General features: G+C 50.0%; 2 protein-coding genes across 3 annotated transcripts; both read right to left on the reverse strand.

Annotated features, from left to right (window-relative positions):
* Positions 1-945: 945 nt before the first annotated feature.
* On the reverse strand, positions 946-5,951 carry TREML1 (triggering receptor expressed on myeloid cells like 1). Of its 2 annotated transcripts, XM_008062123.1 has the most exons (6): positions 5,909-5,951; positions 5,408-5,740; positions 2,588-2,696; positions 2,154-2,239; positions 1,611-1,660; positions 946-1,260 (listed from the first exon to the last, which is right to left on the reverse strand). In XM_008062123.1, the coding sequence occupies exons 1-6, from the start codon at positions 5,949-5,951 to the stop codon at positions 946-948; spliced, it is 936 nt and encodes a 311-aa protein (XP_008060314.1). The 2 variants fall into 2 exon arrangements, with proteins under 2 accessions (XP_008060314.1, XP_021570161.1); XM_021714486.1 differs by lacking the exon at positions 5,408-5,740.
* A 4,346-nt stretch (positions 5,952-10,297) lies between these two features.
* TREM2 (triggering receptor expressed on myeloid cells 2) lies at positions 10,298-16,319 on the reverse strand. The gene is made up of 5 exons (XM_008062121.2): positions 16,186-16,319; positions 12,790-13,140; positions 11,424-11,514; positions 10,482-10,675; positions 10,298-10,387 (listed from the first exon to the last, which is right to left on the reverse strand). Exons 1-5 carry the CDS (start codon positions 16,223-16,225, stop codon positions 10,371-10,373), a joined length of 693 nt encoding a protein of 230 aa, XP_008060312.1. The 5' UTR covers positions 16,226-16,319; the 3' UTR covers positions 10,298-10,370.
* Between the last annotated feature and the right edge of the window lie 1,014 nt (positions 16,320-17,333).

A 17,333-nucleotide genomic window follows, 5' to 3' on the forward strand; every position in this document is an offset into this window, starting at 1 on the left:
ACTAACTTTCATTTACACCTGACCATGACTACACCCTTACCATTTCCTTTTCCTTTTCCCCAGTACACTTTCTTCACTGGGCTGTTCCCAGCCTCTAGAGTTTAGATCAAAGGAAACAGTGCTGCCAGATGGCCACCTAGCTAAGAGACAGCCAGCTCTGGTAAGACTGATGTCTAAAAAGCTCTTTTATCTCCTGGTGCTTGAAACCCCTTTGTCCTGCCAGGGGACAGCCTTGGTGACTGTTTTCATATCTGTCTTTACTTCTGTTTCTTTTCTGCCCCATCTCTCACACCCCATTTGTTCTAGGTCTCCTTTAACTTACCACTAACCTTACCCCACAAGTCCCTACCTCCCCATCATATGCTGTCACACCGTAAGCTGTCATTTATTTACAAAGTGCAGAGAGAAAGCTGAAGAACTTCCTCGAGTCAAGCAAATAGATCTATATTTAGAGACATCATGAGAGAGGCAGAAAATACTTTTGAAGAAGGCTTTTTGGTGTCCCTTGAATCAAACTGCATTGCAATGTTCTGACCAGGAAAGGAAACCAGTTCCCCCACTGACTAGACAGACCAGAGATCATACAGCACAAGTTCTGAACCAGAGTCTTTTCAGTTTCTAGACCAGGTGATTAGTCAGATTTGGACCTTTTCCTTCCCCTGTTCAACCATGAAAAATTCACAAATCATTATTAGGTTTTATTTAGCCCAGTGTATAATAGCAGAAGAACCAGCATCGCGTGGAAGGTTGGAAGGAGAGGACTTCCCCAAGACATCTCAGGCATATCTGAGCATTACTTTCCCTGTCAGTAAAATCAGGACATTAGATTAGATCTTAAAGTCCCTAGTTGTTCAGATATCCTAAGGATCTGGCGCATGAGCTGGCTGGTTGGATGCACAGAACCTCAGGGGATGGTCCCCATGGGTTTGCAGTGTGGTGAGCAGCTTAGCTGGGTGGAATCTGATTGTTAGGTAGATCCTGGACTGACACACAGGAGCCTTCTCCACCCTTCTTTCCTCCCGGAAAGATGACTGTGGCATATGTCACAGGCTTGGAGCAGATTGTGACCTTAGGAGGCAGAGGGGGTAATGCGGATGGGGCTGGGGGTGAAGGTTTCCCTGATGGGGGATCAAGAGGTAGGCTGGTGTAGGTGGTGTTGTCGAAGGAAGGTGGCGAGTCAAGCCTAACATATGGTGCATCCAAAGGCAATTCAGTAGCTAGTCCAGAGTCACTGATGTGGTGGACCACTGGGGAGGGTTCCTGCAACAAAAACAAGCAAGTCAGGCAAAAAGAGAATGCTTCCTTCTGCCCTAATTCCTTTTAGTGGGAAGCCCAGGACTACACTGGATCTGTCTCTTGAATCCTGAGGATGTCAGTTGAGTGAGGGGACTTCACATTGAAGATTTTCAAGCCCCAAGTTTCCCCCCAATTCTGAGAAGGCGGGATACCAAGGGAGACCATTAGTGCCAAGTTTACAGCATTTGGGAGGATGACTTGGACACCAACTAAGTCCCAGTCCTTTCTCCACCCCATCATCCTGGGACCTCTCTGTGAGTGTGATGAATAGAAGGTCTGCAGAATTTGGCTTGGGGTCTGCAGAGGTCTCTTACCATGCCTGAAACTCTGCTGTTCTGGAATCGGTTGACACCAAGCCTGTTCCCTGGTAAGGCAGACGACAGTAGCATGGTCTGCTTCCAGGACTGGCTCGAAGCCCTTCCCCTTATCCCTGGAAACCTCACTGCTAGTGTAGACTCACCGTCCCCACTCACCACCAAACCTTCACTCCCTTCATCTCCCCAGCCTCTCCTAAGTCTCCCCCCACACATACTGCTTCCACAGTTCCTTCAGCCTGCCTGGGTGCTCAGCCTACCTCCTGAAACACTTTCCCTCACCTCCTTTGTCACCTTTCCTCCCACCCTACTGCCTCACTCTTTCCAATTTCTGTCTTTCCCCAGGCCTGCCCTCACTGATTCTTCTCCCCTCCCCTCCATCCCTCAGTCCTAGGAATTCTAGGGTGTGGGCGCCTTGACTAAAGCCCAGACAAGCCCATTTGTTTGGGGATTTGACCTAGATTCTTGGCTTCATCTACAAATTCCTGGTGGATACGGGATGGGTAGGGCCAGGTTAGGACAGGAAGATAGACAGTCACCTACCTTTCCTTTTGGCCAACAGAACAAACAGCACCACCGCTGCCACCAACAGGCCCAGCAGGAGCACAGCACCCCAGATCAAGGGGATGCTAAGGGACAGAAAGGGATATGCAGCTTAGCCCTGAACCCCATGGGGAGCTGCTGGAGCAATGGCAGAAGTGTCACATTCTTGGTGACCCATGGTTGAGATAAGGAGATAGAATGGAACAAGGAGGGCAGACACAGGATGGAAGAGGGGCATGTTAGGATATCCTGGGTGGAGATCCAGATGAAGAGACCACTGCTGACCTGAGATGGAGAGACATGTCTCTGTCTGCCAGTCTGAGAGGCGAGAGGACTCATAGGTTTTTCCCTTTGATTTAGTCTGGAGCTCTAAACGAGTCATCTTCTCCATCACCACCCTTCTCCAAGCCACCCAAGTCCAGTCTTGTCAGTACCTCTTCTCATTCTGGCTGGGTTCCAAAGGGCTGGCACTGCCTGCAGGATCTGAGGACGACGGGTCCTCAGCTAGACTGCCAATCTTGTGGGTCTCCTTTTCCTCCTCCTCTGTCAGGCCAGGAACTGTGTCAGAAGGAAATATTTGATGAGAGCATGGCCAGTAAGGGCAGCCTTCAATGCCCTGTGGCGGTTGGGGAAGTGGAGCCAAAGAAGGAGAGGTCCTGAGGGAGAAACACACAAGGCAGCCTCTCACTTTGTGGTCCTCTCACTTTGTGGGTCAGGAAATGGCACCGACTCTTTTTGTCTTTACCTGGTTGTGAATATACTCACCTTTCCCTCCACTACCTGCTCCCTCCCCCTTCCCGCTGCATTCATCCCCCTCATGCCTCTGATCTCATTAGGCTGTTCAGCCTGTGTAGAAACGCCCACTGGGCCACCTGTGCCCACCTCTGCTTCCCACTCCAGAACAGACTTCTCCAGCTCCTACCCTCAATGTTGACCTTGCTCTTGGTTTTCATGGCTCTCAAATGGGACCTTCCCACATTCCCACATACCTGTAACCCCATCTGCAGGCTGGTCGAGCCCCATCTTGAACTCAGAATTTAAGGAACTCCAGGTCAGCCCTGATGTTACACAATACCAACTGAGCCTTGTTGGCAGCCTGAGATTCAGTCTGGGGACACAACTTCGGACATTTCTATGATGTGCTTGACTTTTGTCTGCAGGACTCAGGATTGGTTTTTCTGGGCCTTGAGACCTGTCTTGGTAACATGGTCAGCCCCTCCAGACTGTCTGGAACAGGGGTCTTGCCTTGTTCTTGAGGGACTCTCCACCCTATGCCACTCCCCACCCTATGCCATGCCAGGAACTGTAGTCCCAATCTTGTAGCTCATGATCTGCCCTCCTCGTGCCTATTAGGCTGCCTTGGCTGACCCTTTCTGAAATTAATGCTTGCCCAAGCTGCAAGCCACACCCTCCCTGGGTACCGTGCTCCACCTGCCACCCAAACATCATCCTCTACCTGCCCCACTGCAGTGGACTGGAGCCTAGGTCCCTGCCTCACTGCTCTCTCTTTCCAGTGAGTTTCATCTAGTCTCAATTTGCCTTTTAGGGAGTGAAAACCTTGAGTTTAGTAACTCAGAGTGTCAAAGAATGAAGAGAACAAAGGTTGACAAATATTAACAAGAGTATATTTATACTATTTTTAATTTATACAATACTTGTACTATGAAATAATATTATATATTGTATAAAACAATAATATGAGATAATAATCCAGGCTTGACGTGAGAGGGATTCAACTCAGTCTACCCTCTTATTTGAAAAGAAAAACCAACAAAGGGAAAATGCCTTCCTTAATTTCATTATTTGGGGATGGAGCACAATTTACTTGAAAAAAGGAAGACCTAAAAATGAAAAAGGGTTAGTATCCATAAAAGAAAACTAGTAGCAGTCTATGCTTCAGGTAGCTGACCATTTTACCTCTAGAGTCTTTTTTATAGAACATCCTTCCTTTCTGAAAGCAATTTTTTTATATTTTAATTTTATTTTGATAAATGCTTACATACTAGAAAGTTGTGAGTTATGAGAATGAAACCTGTAAAAATATAATATTTTTATACTGAAAATAAGGTTGGGAATATTGATTTAAAATATTAGTAACACTTTTCCCTTTTTTTTGTTTTGTTTTGAGTCATAGTCTCACTCCATCGCCCAGGCTGGAGTGCAATGGTACGCTCATGGCCACCGCAGCCTTGACATACTGGGCTCAGGTGATCCTTCTGCCTCTGCCTTCCAAGTAGCTGGAACCACAGGCATGTGCCACCATGCCCAACTAATTTTTTTGACTTATTGTAGAGATGAGATCTTACCATGTTGCTGAGGCTGGTCTCGAATCCCTGAGCTCAGGCAGTCCTCTCACCTCCACCTCCCAAAGTGTTGGGATTACAAACTTGAGTCACCAAGCCCGGCAACTTTTCCCATTTTTAAAATCAAAGGACTTAAAGTAGTTCAGGCACTGCCTGTAGGTGAGACATGCTAGATGCTCACTGAAGACTTATGCAAATAATTAAGATACAAATTTTAAAATTCTTTTTTTTTTTTTTTGAGTCAGTGTCTCCCTCTGTCGCCCAGGCTGGAGCGCAGTGGCACAATCACGGCTCACCGTAGCCTCAACCTCCTGGGCTCAGACAATTTTTCCATGTTAGGCTCCTGAGTAGCCGGGATTACAGGCACTTGCCACCATGCCTAGCTAATCTGTTTTCATTTTTTCGTAGAGACAAGGTCTCACTATGTTGCCCAGGTTGGTCTCAAAATCCAGGGCTCAAGTAATCCTCCTACCTTGGCTCCCAAAGTGCTAGGATTACAGGCGTGAGCCACCACACCAGTCCATAATTCATCATTTTAAGCCATTAAACCCATTATTACAGAAGTAAAAAAACTGGAAGTTATAGCAATTAATTCCAGCTTATAGGCCTGAATTCAACTTCGTTTAAAATGCTTCTAAGTAAAAAAATAAAATTAGCACCAAGTATGTTGAAAATGCCAGAGGAGTCATCAAGGCCATGGGTGGGAAGGAGGATATGCCTTCCTGTGGGGAAGCCTGCTTGTGTGGGAGGGAAAGGGAATGGTTTTCAGGAAATTTATCTTGGACTCCCCAACTGGTTTGGTTTCCGCTCCCTGCAGAGCTGTCAAAAGTCTATCTCCTCCCAATGTCTCCTCTACCAGGGGCTCCCACTTCTCAGGACCCAAATACCCTGGCAATAGGTGGGAGTGGGGAAGGCAGGTCAGAGGGTGGTGGCTGGCCTAGGCTAACTCACCTGCGGGGAGCACCTCCAGAGAGACTCTGTGCAGAGTCTGGGGCCCCATGGCTCCCTCCACCACACAGCCGTACTCCCCGGCATCCTCCTCCTGCAGGGTAATCATTTCCACCTGCAGCAGGCCCCCTCCCAGGTCAGTGAGAAATGTGCGCTTGTCCCCTGGGGCGCTGCGATCCACAGCTGAGGACACCAGGGGCTGACACCCATCTGGCAAGAACCGGCACCACACCTTCCGAGCCTTGACATCCTGGAGTCGGTAGTGACATTGCACCAGAATGGAACTCCCCACGGGTGCCTGCAGCACTTCAGGGAGGCTGCCAGTGAAGCCCGGACCTAGGGAAGGAAAGGAGGCGGAGATGTCAGGAAGGAGTTGGGGTACTTCCCACGGGTGTAGGGACCCTGCACCTAGGATGTGGGAGTGGCAACCACAATAACAGCAATTACTTCTGGGCATAGGGCTGAGTATGGGAGGTGCAGAGTTGCATCTCTTCTGAGCCTTACCTTCTAGTCCCAGGAGCAGCAGCAAGAGCAGGTTGGGGCCCATGGCTAGGCAGAGAGATGTCAACTGTGTCGCTTGCCTGGGCACTGACACTGCATTCCCCTGAGGGCAGGAAACATCTGCCTCAGATAGTCACGTGGGGCCCTCAGTGATCGCAGTGTGGGAGACAGGGACTGGTGGGCACCTCCACGGGTGGGGTAAGGGAGCTCTTCCAAACCCTGGTTGGCTCAGTGCAGGCAAGGCCAGGTGAAGAGGCCAGCTGAAAGGTAGAAGCTTGGTGGACTGGAGGCCCAGCAAAGAGATGAGGTGGGAGGAGGGTCATGGCAATTGGAGGGCAAGAGAGAAAGGAAAGATGACCTTCAGGGTCTTTCTAACAGAATCTAAGGGTGCAGCATTGTTAAGGAGGAGGGTCAAGTGCCCTACACCTGGCCCAAGGTCATTCTGACTCTACATTCTTGGAGTGCCCTCCCCCAAGATTTCAGGAGATTGTCCTTTCTGTGGTACAACCTCAAACAGGTTGATGCTGTACCCTAGACTGGGTCTTTCTTCATGTTTTGTCCTGGACATTCTAGACAGGCCCTTTCCACCTGGATTCACTTTCTTCAGTTCTGGGAAACAGATTACTTCTTTGATAATTACTTCTCCATTCTCTTCCCCTTCTGTTTTTCTGCAAATCCCAAATTAGTTGGATATTAAATGTCATGTATTCATCTCATTTGTACAGCTCTTCTCTCTCATTTTCCATTTTTAGTCCATTTTGTTCTGTCTTCTAAGAGATTTCCTCATTTTCTTCCACCCATTCTATGGCTGTCTTTTAAATTTTTATGTTTAAATATTTTTAATTTGCAAGACAGGGTATCTTTCTTATTCTTTGAGTTTTTTTTTTTTTTTAAGTTGGAGTCTCACTCTATCCCCCAGGCTGGGAGGCAGTGGCATGACCACAGCTCCACCACCTGGGTTCTGGTGAGGCTTCCTCTTCAGCCTCTCAAGTAGCTGGGACTACAGGTGTACACCATCATGCCTGGCTAATTTTTGTATTTTGTGGAGATGAGGCCTCACCATGTTGCCCAGGCTGCTCTGAACTCCAGAGCTCAAGCAATCCTCCCCACCTCAGCCTCCCAAAGTACTGGAATTACATACAGATGTGAGCCACCATGCCTAGACTCTTTGAGTATTTTTAAATTATGGCATACTATTTTTCATGTCATGAATGCTTTATCTTCTGTTGGAAGACAATTCTTCAAGCATATTTTCACATTGCTGCATGTTCTGGATTTTCTAAGCAAAGGGCACTAATCAAGCTCTAAGCAAAGGGCACTAATCAAGAGCGATTGGATAGCAAACATGCCTTGAGAAATTTGCTCGCACTCACTGGAGATGATTTGTTTACATTTCATAATAGAAGTCTCTATCTCAATCTCTCTCTTCCACCCCCACCCCCACCCCCACTCTCGCTCACTCTCTGTCTCTCTCTTCAATGTGCCTGATACTCTCTATAAACTCCAAGTCTCATAATGTGGGGGTTCCTCTCCCGTGATGTAAACTCACTGCCTACACAGGAAACATCTTGCTTTCATTCACATCACCCTGGGGAATTGGGCTCTAGGGACAGAATGCGAGTAATAAACTGTCTGATCTCAGACTCCAGGGAGAGCACCAGTGGTCAGGGAGACTGGAGCAGCCTATAGGGGTAGGTAGAAGGGGCATAGTGCTCTGATCTGGAGGGTGAGACTTGGAAAGGGACTGAAAAAGCCATCCTCCCTCACTCCTCTCCTTCTCTGCTTCTCTCTCTCTCCTTCCTTCCTTTGGGAGCAAGGGAGTTGAAAATGGGAATGTGGAAGCAGGAGTCTGAGAAAGCTGGCTAGCGCGTAAAGCTGAGCCCAGTGGATGTGGGTGATAAGGTGACCCCTGTTTGCCTGAGACTGAAATGTTTCCTGGGACAGAGGACTTTCAGAGCTAAAACTGGGAAAGTGCTAAGCAACCAGGACAGGAAAGTGCTAAGCACCTAGTGGGTGATGTGGAAGTGCTTATGTCTCCTGCCAATACATATCAGGCTTTGATTCCCTTACAAGAAAGTGACTTTCACACTAACGAGCCACCTGGCAGTATTGTGTGAAGAGGAGAACTATATTCAACATCTAAGTGCCTCAAATGGATATGGTCCACTGCTGGCTGCTGGGACAGAGGTGACCAGTCAATATCCTGGCCTTTAGGGAGGCATTATGTTGCTGGACATTAGATGGAGGAAACCAGTGTTTATCAAGGGCCTACTATGTGCCAGACACCTGGACATGGACTTTTACAAATATTATTTCTCACAAAAACCCTGCAAAGCAAGAAAAGAGATTGTTTTATTTATTTTATTTATGTATTTATTGTTATTTTATTTATACAGGTATGGTGGACACTGAGGTTCGGGGAGGTTGAAGGTCTTGCCTAAGATATCTTAGTAGGCAACAAGGTTGAAATATGAGACCAAACGAATTCACTCTCCTTCAGCCGAGTGTGCCTCCAGAGAGTCAGAAGTAGGGGATCCCAGTGGCGACTCCACTCCAGAGGTGGATATCTCTGACATGGCAGAACAGGACAGAGAAAGACCAAGCTCCCAAGAGAAGAGCCTGATTCTGGGCTGGGGCTGATGGCAGCCACTATGCTCGAGTGCCAGGCATGCCCTAGGGAGCCTCCCATGCCCATTTTCAGCACGGATACCTACAATGGGGGCAGGAGACAGGTGGAAGCTCGGCTCCGTGTTGGTGCTCACACAGCACCTTGGATCTGCAGGAAGGAGGCCACAGCCTCAAGACACAATGAGGAAGTCTAACCTGCTGCCAGTCAGGAAGGCCAAGGAAACGACTGGGCCAGAGTCCCAGAGCTCTGGGGTAGGACCCAATGGAGCAGCCTGAGTTGGGAGTGGGCAAGGCAGGGGCCAAACACAACTGGGACAAGGGAAGGTGGGGAGCGATGTGTTGAGGTGAGGGCACTGTCTGAGGCTCCTTCCTAGTGATTCAAAATCGCAGGTGCCCAGGCCATGGTTAGGTGACAAGGCAGCCATGTGTGGCCATGACCAGAGCAGCTACTGGGATCCACCTCTCTGAGGACCTGTACAAAGAGCCCAAGGATGTGGCCGATTCATTTTCTCTCCCCTCCAACCCCCCTCAGGGAACCCCCCTCAGGGAAGCCTCTTCCCAGTTTTCCCCTTACTCTGGCGGGTGTGGTGTGTATGTATTGAAGAGAAAGATAAGCTTCCATGAGCTTCCCTGGCTGCTCCCTCTGGCCTGAATGTTCTTCCGCATGACGTCCTCATGGTTCACTTCTTCACTTCCTTCGAGTGTTTCTCAAGTGATACCCTGTGGCTGCCCCATGTAAAATGGCAATATCTTCCATGCCCCCTGCACACCAATATTCTTAACCCTGCTTTATTTCCATTCTTTCTTCAGCATTTTTTGCCCTCTAACATGCTATCATTCGTACTTATTTACTGTGTTTGTCGGTCTCCCCACTCCTCCCACTAGAACGTGATCTCTGTGTGCACAGAGCTCTGCCTATTTTGTTCACTGTTTTATCTCCAATGCCCAGAATAGTACCCAGCACAGACTAGGTGCTCAAAAAAAATTTGTTGAATAAATGAGCCGGAGTGAGCTAGAGGGAAGGGCACCTTGAGTGTCAAGCAAAATGTAGATTTCCAGGTTCTACTGGGGAACTTTCCCTCTTCAAGTGTTTCCCTTTCCCTCCTCAAGCCTCAGTTTCCCTTCTATAGGCTGAGGGACTTGAACCATGAGTTCCCAGCTCTGACATGCTGCACCCTATGACTCAAACCCTCATCATTTCTCTGGAGGGGAAAGCACATGATGAAAGAAAGCTCTAGGAAGATGAGTCAGCTGCAAGTCGGATGAACTGAGGGTGTGGAGAGTGATGCGGGGGCAGGGCCTGCAGGATGCTGCAATCCAAGGGAAGCTGATGGAGAGGGAGGGGAGGAGAAGAAGATTAGATGCTAGAGAAATTCCAGAGAAGGAAGCGGGACTTGAGGATTTGGTCTAGGGAAGGGAAGAGAGAGAAAAAAAAGACTGGTCAGACTGAAGCACATGAGAATGGAGAGACATGGTACCCTAGGCCCCAAAGAGTGAGATCTTTTGTCTTTTTCTCATATGCATTCATTCTTTTAGACCTACAGGGGAAAAAAAATGAGAACTTCATGAAGCCCAAACCATCCAGTTAAATACGACAGTCTTGAATTTGTTTGTAAATGTTTAATGTCCAACGCCCAAAAAGTGACAGGCAATCTTCCCACCTCCCCCGACCCCACCCACAAGACCCCGCTTCTGGTGCCAGGAGAAGCAGGGTGCAGGCGGAGTAGCCTCTTGCCAGAACAGCAGCAGGAGTCTTGGTGGCCAAGGGGTGAGCATGTAGGCTGGGCTGGCCATTCACCGGCCCTCTCCCGGGTTTCCGCCACTTGGTCCTCTTCTCTCATGTGTCTCTCATCCCTGCAACAGTCTGAGTCCTCACGTGGCCCCTCTCAGCCCCACCTCCCTTCCCTGCCCGGTCCACCCCAGCTATGGCTGTACTCTCCTAGCTCACCTGCCAGGGTTTGGAGCTGGTGCCCTGGGTCAGAACCACTGTCCAGTTCACTGGGCTGACGTGTCCCCAGCTTCTTCCCATGCCAGGCTGCAGCCCAGAGGGCGCTGGCTGCTAGAAGCTTGACAAGAATGATGCAGGCCAGGAGGAGAAGGATGGAAGTGGGTGGGAAGGGGGTCTCTCCTTCCGGAAGCCTCCTTGGAGAGATAAAGAGGGCAGGTAGCAGCCTTGAGATGGCAGACTGGAGTATGCCCTCAGAGAAGGAGCGGAGAAACCATGAGCTTCTAGTGGCTCAGGGCAACTCCCCATCCAGCCCCATCCCTGGGATGGGGCTTTGTGGGATTTGGGAAGCCCATAGTGAAAAGACCTGGGTTCTAGGCATGGTCTGTCACTAAGCTGCTGAGTGCACTTAAACACATCTCCTTCCCTCACTGAGCAGTTTTCTGCTGAACATAGTGGTATCCTGTGTGTGTAGGAGAGGGGTGGGGGGGTGTACATGCATATGTGCTCGTGCTCAGTGGTTATGTCAACGATGTTTAAACACCAGTATACAGGCCTGGACCAGTAGAACTGATTCTGGTCCTACCAAGGGAGGGGGATCTGGGGTTCCCAGCTTTGTACTGAAGTACTAAAACTTGCAATGTGGCTGAATTATGGGCACGTTTGGGGGCTGCCAAGGAGGGGTGGGGCTGCCTATTCAGGAGTTTTGGAGCAGCAACTTCTCACTGCTGTTATGGAAGTCTTCTTTCAGTATCTTAGCCACAAACCCAATCAGGAACATACACACTAGCTTGTTGGAGGGGTGTTTAGGCAAGACATCTCCAGGCCCTTTCAGACTCTAATTGCCTTGGAATTTGTAGCTCAAGACCCCCACACTCCACCCCATGCCGGGCTTTGCAGGGTGGAAGTCTGCCCAGGGGTCTTAGGAAATATCCATTGCCGTACCTGGAGATGCTGTGCTCCACTTGAGCACCTTCAAAGCTCTCGGACTCTTCGGGGACCCAGAGATCTCCAGTGTCCTGGTGATCCAAGGGGTCTGTGGGAGACAGAGCTGTGAGCTTCTGTCCCCACCCCACCTTGAGACAGCCCACCTTGGTGGGAAAAAACCCTGTGGGCGGAGCAAAGTCCCTGGGGCTCTGCTCCTGCGTGAATCAAGTCATTAACCTCTCTGAGCCTCAATTTCCTCACCTATCAAGTACATGAACGTACTTGAAAATCCTTTCTAAACTGTCAAGCTGTCTACACAAGCCATGGGTTACTATTAGTATATTATGACCTTTCTGTCACCCTCTGGGAGTTGGCTGAGTCTTGGACCTTGATGGGGTTGAAAATTTGTGTCTCTTCACCCCCTGCCCCTAGAAAAGGGGTGGAGGTAGGGTTTGTGTGTAGGGTGGGGCAGTCTCCCCTGGCCTCCCCACCTTAGGCAAATACTACTCTTGACCTCACCTCCATGGTCAAGGGCCACACCAGGGGAAAGAGTCAGGAAGGAGAGAGTCAGGAAGAGCATCTTAGCCCCGATTTTTTCTCCTTTGGGACACAGTTGTGTCCTGGAGACTTGGGTAGAAGTCTTTCCAGAGTATGGTCCCTGTTCAAAACTTAGAGGTGGGGAGGTGCCGCCCTCTCCCACTTGCTCAAGTCTGGAATGAGGATATCAAGTCACTTCAGTAGCAGGTGGCTTGGAGCAGGTTATCACTCCCTCTCCCAACCCCCAAGAACTCACAGGAACTCATGAAGACAGGACAGTCACCATCCTCTCCATTTAAAGATGAGGGAACGGAGACCCGGAGAGTGAAGCACAAGCTCAACTCAGTACATTGCTCAGCACAAGCAAGTAAGTGTTCTTTTCCAGAGGTGTCTCTCTCCATCATTTGGTGTTTAATTTATGTTGATAGATCCATTGGTTTGTTGGGTGAGGGAAAAAATTAACCTCCTCCTCCTTTTCCTTAAGGACCACCATTAGTGTTCACATACTAACCAGATGTCAAATGGAAAAGGTGTTTTCAGAAGCAGGGCCAAGGCTAGCTCAGGCAGTACCTTAACGCAAATTAAAGAAAGGTGCCTCTCCTGCATGTGATGAAGCCCTACATCCGGAAGCACAGCCTGGCAAAGGGAGTCTGGGCTGGATTTTGGCTCCCTTGTGCAATCAGCAACCTGCACAACTTTTCTTGGACTCCCTGAGTGGGGAGAAGAGACCCGCCTTGTGGGTGTGGTGTGGTTTCCCTGAGAACCCAGAGGGTGGTCCAGCACACAGATGCCCAAAACATGAGGCCTGGCCCAGGGACAGGCCACAGGTGTGGTCAGCTCAGCTTACCTTCCAGCACCTCCACCAGGACCTTCCTGAGGGTGTTGGCCTCGTTGCCATGGAGGCTCTGGCACTGGTAGAGGCCGGCGTCGTGGGCTTGAAGATTCCGCAGCGTGATGGTGAGGGTGCCGCCCAGGGCATCGTCTGTGATGGCTGTGCTCCCGTTCCGCCTCTTCAGGAAGGACAGCAGCCACACGTTGTGCGTGCTGACCACACGCTCGCACGGACCCTCCTCGCCCAGCTGGCGGCACCAGGCCTTGCGCCTCCCCCAGTGCTTTATGGAGTCGTAGGGGCAGGAGACCCGTAGGGCCTGGCCCTCCACACCCTGGAACACTGTGGTGTTGTAGGCTTGGGATAGCTCTGAGAAGGAGACATTCATTCACTCCTTTGTTCATTTACCAAAACAAACACCTACTATGTGCAATGAACCAAACAGACAAAAATTTTGCCCTTCAGGAGATTATATTCGTGTGCATGTGTGTGTGTGTACATTTTTTTTTTTTGAATCAAGGTCTCACTCTGTCATCCAGGCTGGAGTGCAGTGGTATGATCGTGGCTCACTACAGCCTTCTCGATCTCCTGGGCTTAGGCGATCCTCCCACTTCAGCCTCCCAAGTAGCTGGAACTAAGGGCACGCTTCACCTTGCCTGACTAATTTTTTTTAATCCTTTGTAGAATCGAGGTCTTCCTGTGTTGCCCAGGCTGATATAAAACCCCTGGGCTCAAGCGATTCTCCTACCTCAATCTCTCAAAGTGCTGGAACCATAGGCATGAGCCATGGCACCTGCTAGGAGTTTAGATTCTTATTCAAGTTGGGAGCAGATGGCACAGCCTATGCATGTGCTTGTGTCAAGTTCCGAGGTCTAGTTCTTTCTTTTTTTTTTTTTTTTTGTAGAGGTGAGCTCTCACCAAGCTGCCCAGGCTGGTCTCGAACCCGTGGGCTCAAATAATCCACTCGCCTTGGCCTCCCAAAGTGCTGGGGTTACAGGCTGAATCATGGAGCCAGCCTTTGTGTGTGTGTGTGTGTGTGTGTGTGTGTGTGTGGATGTGTCAGAGTCTCACTCTGTCACCCAGGCTGGAGTACAGTGCCACACTCATGGCCACCACAGCCTCGACCTGCTGGGCTCAGGTGATCCTTCCAGCTCAATCTTCCAAGTAGCTGAAACTACAGGCACACACCACCATGCCCAGTGAATTTTTTTGATTTATTGTAGAGACAAGGTCTCACCAAGTTGCCCAGGCTGGTCTCGAACCTGTGGACTCAGGCAATCTTTCACCTCTACCTCCCAAGGTACTGGGATTACAGGCATGAACCACCAAGTCCGGCCTGGGTCTAGTTCTATTCTGCACATCTCCTCCCTGTCACATGGGACTCAGACCTCCCCTCTTGCTTTTCCACCTCAAGAGAACAGGGCCAGCAGCCTTCTCAGGCCTGAGGCTGGTTCCATAGGGGCTGGGCATCCCCTCCTTGCCTGACCTCCCTTGCTCTGCAGCTGCCCACATGGTACTGACTCCTCATTCTCCTCTCTCCTGACCTTTAGCTAACAGCTTCCCTGTTTCTGTGGCTTTGTTCCCCTTTCAGGAAGGACCCGTCTCAGAGTTATTTTGGGGACGACATGGGGCTGCTATTTGGGGAAACTTCCTTGGGGTGGGGGAGATGGGCTTTGTGCACCAGCCTATTGCCAGGGCTTCGTGCACTAGCTTGTTGCCAGGACCAGCACTGCAGGAAAATCGCCCAGAGCCCTCTGCTCCCATTCTTCTCTTGGTCCTCCCCTTCATGCCATCCTCAATCCATCAATCCATTACTGTGACAGAGGATTGAAAGGGTCTTTTTTTGAGTTGGGGGGTCTCACTCTGTCACTCAGGCCGGGGTGTCATGCCGCATCATGATCACGGCTCACCACAGCTTTGATCTCCTGGGCTCAGGCAATCCTCTCGCCTCATCCTCTCAAGTAGCTGGGACTATAGGCACACACCACCATGCCTGGCTAATTTTTGTTTATTTTTATTTTTATTTTTTTGTAGAGATGGGGTTTTGCTATGTTGCTCAGGTTGGTCTCGAACTCCTGGGCTCAAGTTATCCTTCCGCCTCTGCCTCCCAAAGTGCTGTGATTACAAGCATGAACCACCTTGTGCAGCCATAAGATAGGATCTTGAAAGGCAGCATCGGCAGCTGGTGGTCTGCCTTTGGGAACTAGAGAGACCCACTGTGAGGTGTCCCTCTCCACACATCACTTCGTTCATCCCTCAGCCTCCAGGTGGGCCAGCACTTACCAACTCACTCCTCCCACCTCCAACTAAGAAGCTGCAGGAGCAAGACTCCATTTGGGACCATCTGTCCTCTCACCCAGGTTTTCCCATTGCTCTGGGGAAACAAGACAGGTGCCTTTTCCCCAATGGGAGGAGGCAGTTGTGTGCAAAAATTTGGAATGTCAATCTCCCCAACTCATTAAAAAAAGATCTTCAGCTCCCTCACCTCCCATCAAGAGCTGAAGTCAAGGGGTCCAAGGGATCGTAAGAGTGGGGGCAAGGCATGGGGAAGATTCCCCCAAGATGCACATGAACAGCCCCAGGTTCTTTCCTCCTTTATAATTTTTTTTTTTTTTTTGAGTTGGAGTCTCACTCTGTCGCCCAGGCTGGAAGGCAGTGGCATGCTCCCAGCCACTGCAGCCTCAAACTGCTAGGCTCAGGTGATCCTTCCGCCTCAGCCTTCCAAGTAGCTGGAACTACGGGTATGCGCCATCACGCCCAGCTAGTTTTTTGATTTATTGTAGAGATAAGGTCCCGCCAAGATGTCTAGGCTGGTCTCGAACCCGTGGGTTCAGGCAGTCCTCTCACCTCGGCCTCCCAAAGTTCTGGGAATATAGGTGTGAGCCACCGCATCCAGGCCCTCCTTTATAATTTAAAGGCCCATAATTAGTGGCTCATATTTTTAGGAGCTCTTATCATGTAAGAGCATGTTATGAAATGCTATAACATCTGCCAAATTCTTTTTGAAAGTGGTTATACCTCTTTTTCATCCTTGTCAACATTTCATATTGTCAGGTCTTTTTAAGCCTTTCTAATAGGTTTAAGGTGATATTCCAAAGCTTCCCCCAACTGCCAGCTATACCTGAGATGCCAACATCAGAACTCCTTCCCTTCCCATTGAGCCAGAGGCCACCAGCTCCTTTCATGCCCGCATGAATGAAGTGTGATGGCGGGTTTTGATACTGAAGAGAGAGGGATGGCCTGAAGAATACAGGCAGAGTGGGGAGGAGAGGGGTGAAGAAGAGAGCACTTGGACACACCGAGGGCTTCAACCTCCTTTATAATTCTGCCTAGGGCCCCCTTTCTCATGCTGCCAACCACATCCTCAGGAAAGTGAGGGGAAAAAGGCTTGGTTGGGGAGGGAGGGGATCCTACCTGTGACCAAGAGCAGGACAAGCAGCCGGAAAGGCTCCATGCCACCCTTCCTTGCCAAGAGCAGACACAGAGTGCCTTGTGCAAGACTTCGTCTTTCCCTTAAACTGCAGAAAAGAGAGGATCAGGCACGTCAGGCGCTGCCCACAGGAACCGGGCTCCTGGAGATTGAGCAATAATCAGGACTGGGGTCTGGCTTTATGATTCAGGGAGGGGTGCAGCATGGGGGAGGAAGAAGGAGAAGGAATCTGCCACTGCAGCCCTGGCAGGAGGCTGGGGCTCCCAGACCCCTGAGACGCCAACCCACCCTCCTCCCAGTGCCAGTCAGGGCAGCCCCTACGTGGCTGGGCTGGTCGAAGTCTGGGTCACTCAATGTCCTTCCAGAGTCTAGCCTAGGGGCCACTATCCTTACAAGTGTATTCAGGCCCTCTGCCGGCCACAATACCCATCATCTTCTGTTTCCAGCCTCACAAGAGTTGGAGAACAGCTGCTTCTCTTGGAATCCAGGACCCCCACTCAGCCCCTCCTAGTCCTTCCCTCTGGGGCTAGCATTCCTGTAGTGTGACAGCAGTTAGGAACATGACTCCAGGGCCAGACTTCCTGGCATTGAGTCCTTCCTTACTCCCTGAATGTATAACCACATGTCCATAACTCCTCCGTGTCTCAGTTCCCAGATCTGTAAAATGGGAATGATGATGGTGCATAGTTATCAGGAGCATAGCATGGGTTCCCACAGGTAAAGCACTTTCCAACAGGGCTTGACACACAGCACTAAACAGATGTTAGCTATTACTATTATTCTTGTTAGCAGGGAAAATGAGCTGTCTGTGAGAAGGAGAATTTTCTCTCCTACTTGGAAGTTCCTGCCCAAGTATAGCCTCCTTTAAACAGTTGGGTGTCTACTGTGTGCACACACTCACAGTGGTTGTTTATTTTGTGCACACAAGCTCAGACTCCTGATTGTCTTACAAGACAGAACAGGACAGTATAGGACAGCACAGTATAGAACTTTCCTGGAGTTCTGGGAGTAGGGGGTGTGCTTTTCTAAAGATATGGGTCTCCATAAAGGGTGATCCAAGCACAGGAACCCACATGTGCAAAGGCACAATACTGTGAAATGGCCCAGTGAGTCAGGGATGGGGTGGGGGAGA

This window comes from Carlito syrichta, unplaced genomic scaffold, assembly GCF_000164805.1.
Source record: "Carlito syrichta isolate Samal-C Ts95f unplaced genomic scaffold, Tarsius_syrichta-2.0.1 Scaffold305657, whole genome shotgun sequence".
In the NCBI taxonomy this organism is placed as follows: Eukaryota; Metazoa; Chordata; class Mammalia; order Primates; family Tarsiidae; genus Carlito; species Carlito syrichta.

What these genes read in the sequence shown, in the direction of transcription:
- TREM2 (XM_008062121.2), bottom strand. Translation starts at nt 16,225, where the DNA reads ATGGAGCCTTTCCGGCTGCTTGTCCTGCTCTTGGTCACAG. An exon ending in CCTGGTGGAGGTGCTGGAAG is followed by an intron (nt 11,515 to 12,789) that starts GTAAGCTGAGCT and finishes TGTCTCCCACAG; the next exon opens with ACCCCTTGGATCACCAGGAC. An exon ending in GTGGAGCACAGCATCTCCAG is followed by an intron (nt 10,676 to 11,423) that starts GTACGGCAATGG and finishes TATCTCTCCAAG; the next exon opens with GAGGCTTCCGGAAGGAGAGA.
- TREML1 (XM_008062123.1), bottom strand. Translation starts at nt 5,951, where the DNA reads ATGGGCCCCAACCTGCTCTTGCTGCTGCTCCTGGGACTAGAAG. An exon ending in GCTGCTCCTGGGACTAGAAG is followed by an intron (nt 5,741 to 5,908) that starts GTAAGGCTCAGA and finishes TTCCTTCCCTAG; the next exon opens with GTCCGGGCTTCACTGGCAGC. An exon ending in ACAGCAGAGTTTCAGGCATG is followed by an intron (nt 1,261 to 1,610) that starts GTAAGAGACCTC and finishes TTTTTGTTGCAG; the next exon opens with GAACCCTCCCCAGTGGTCCA.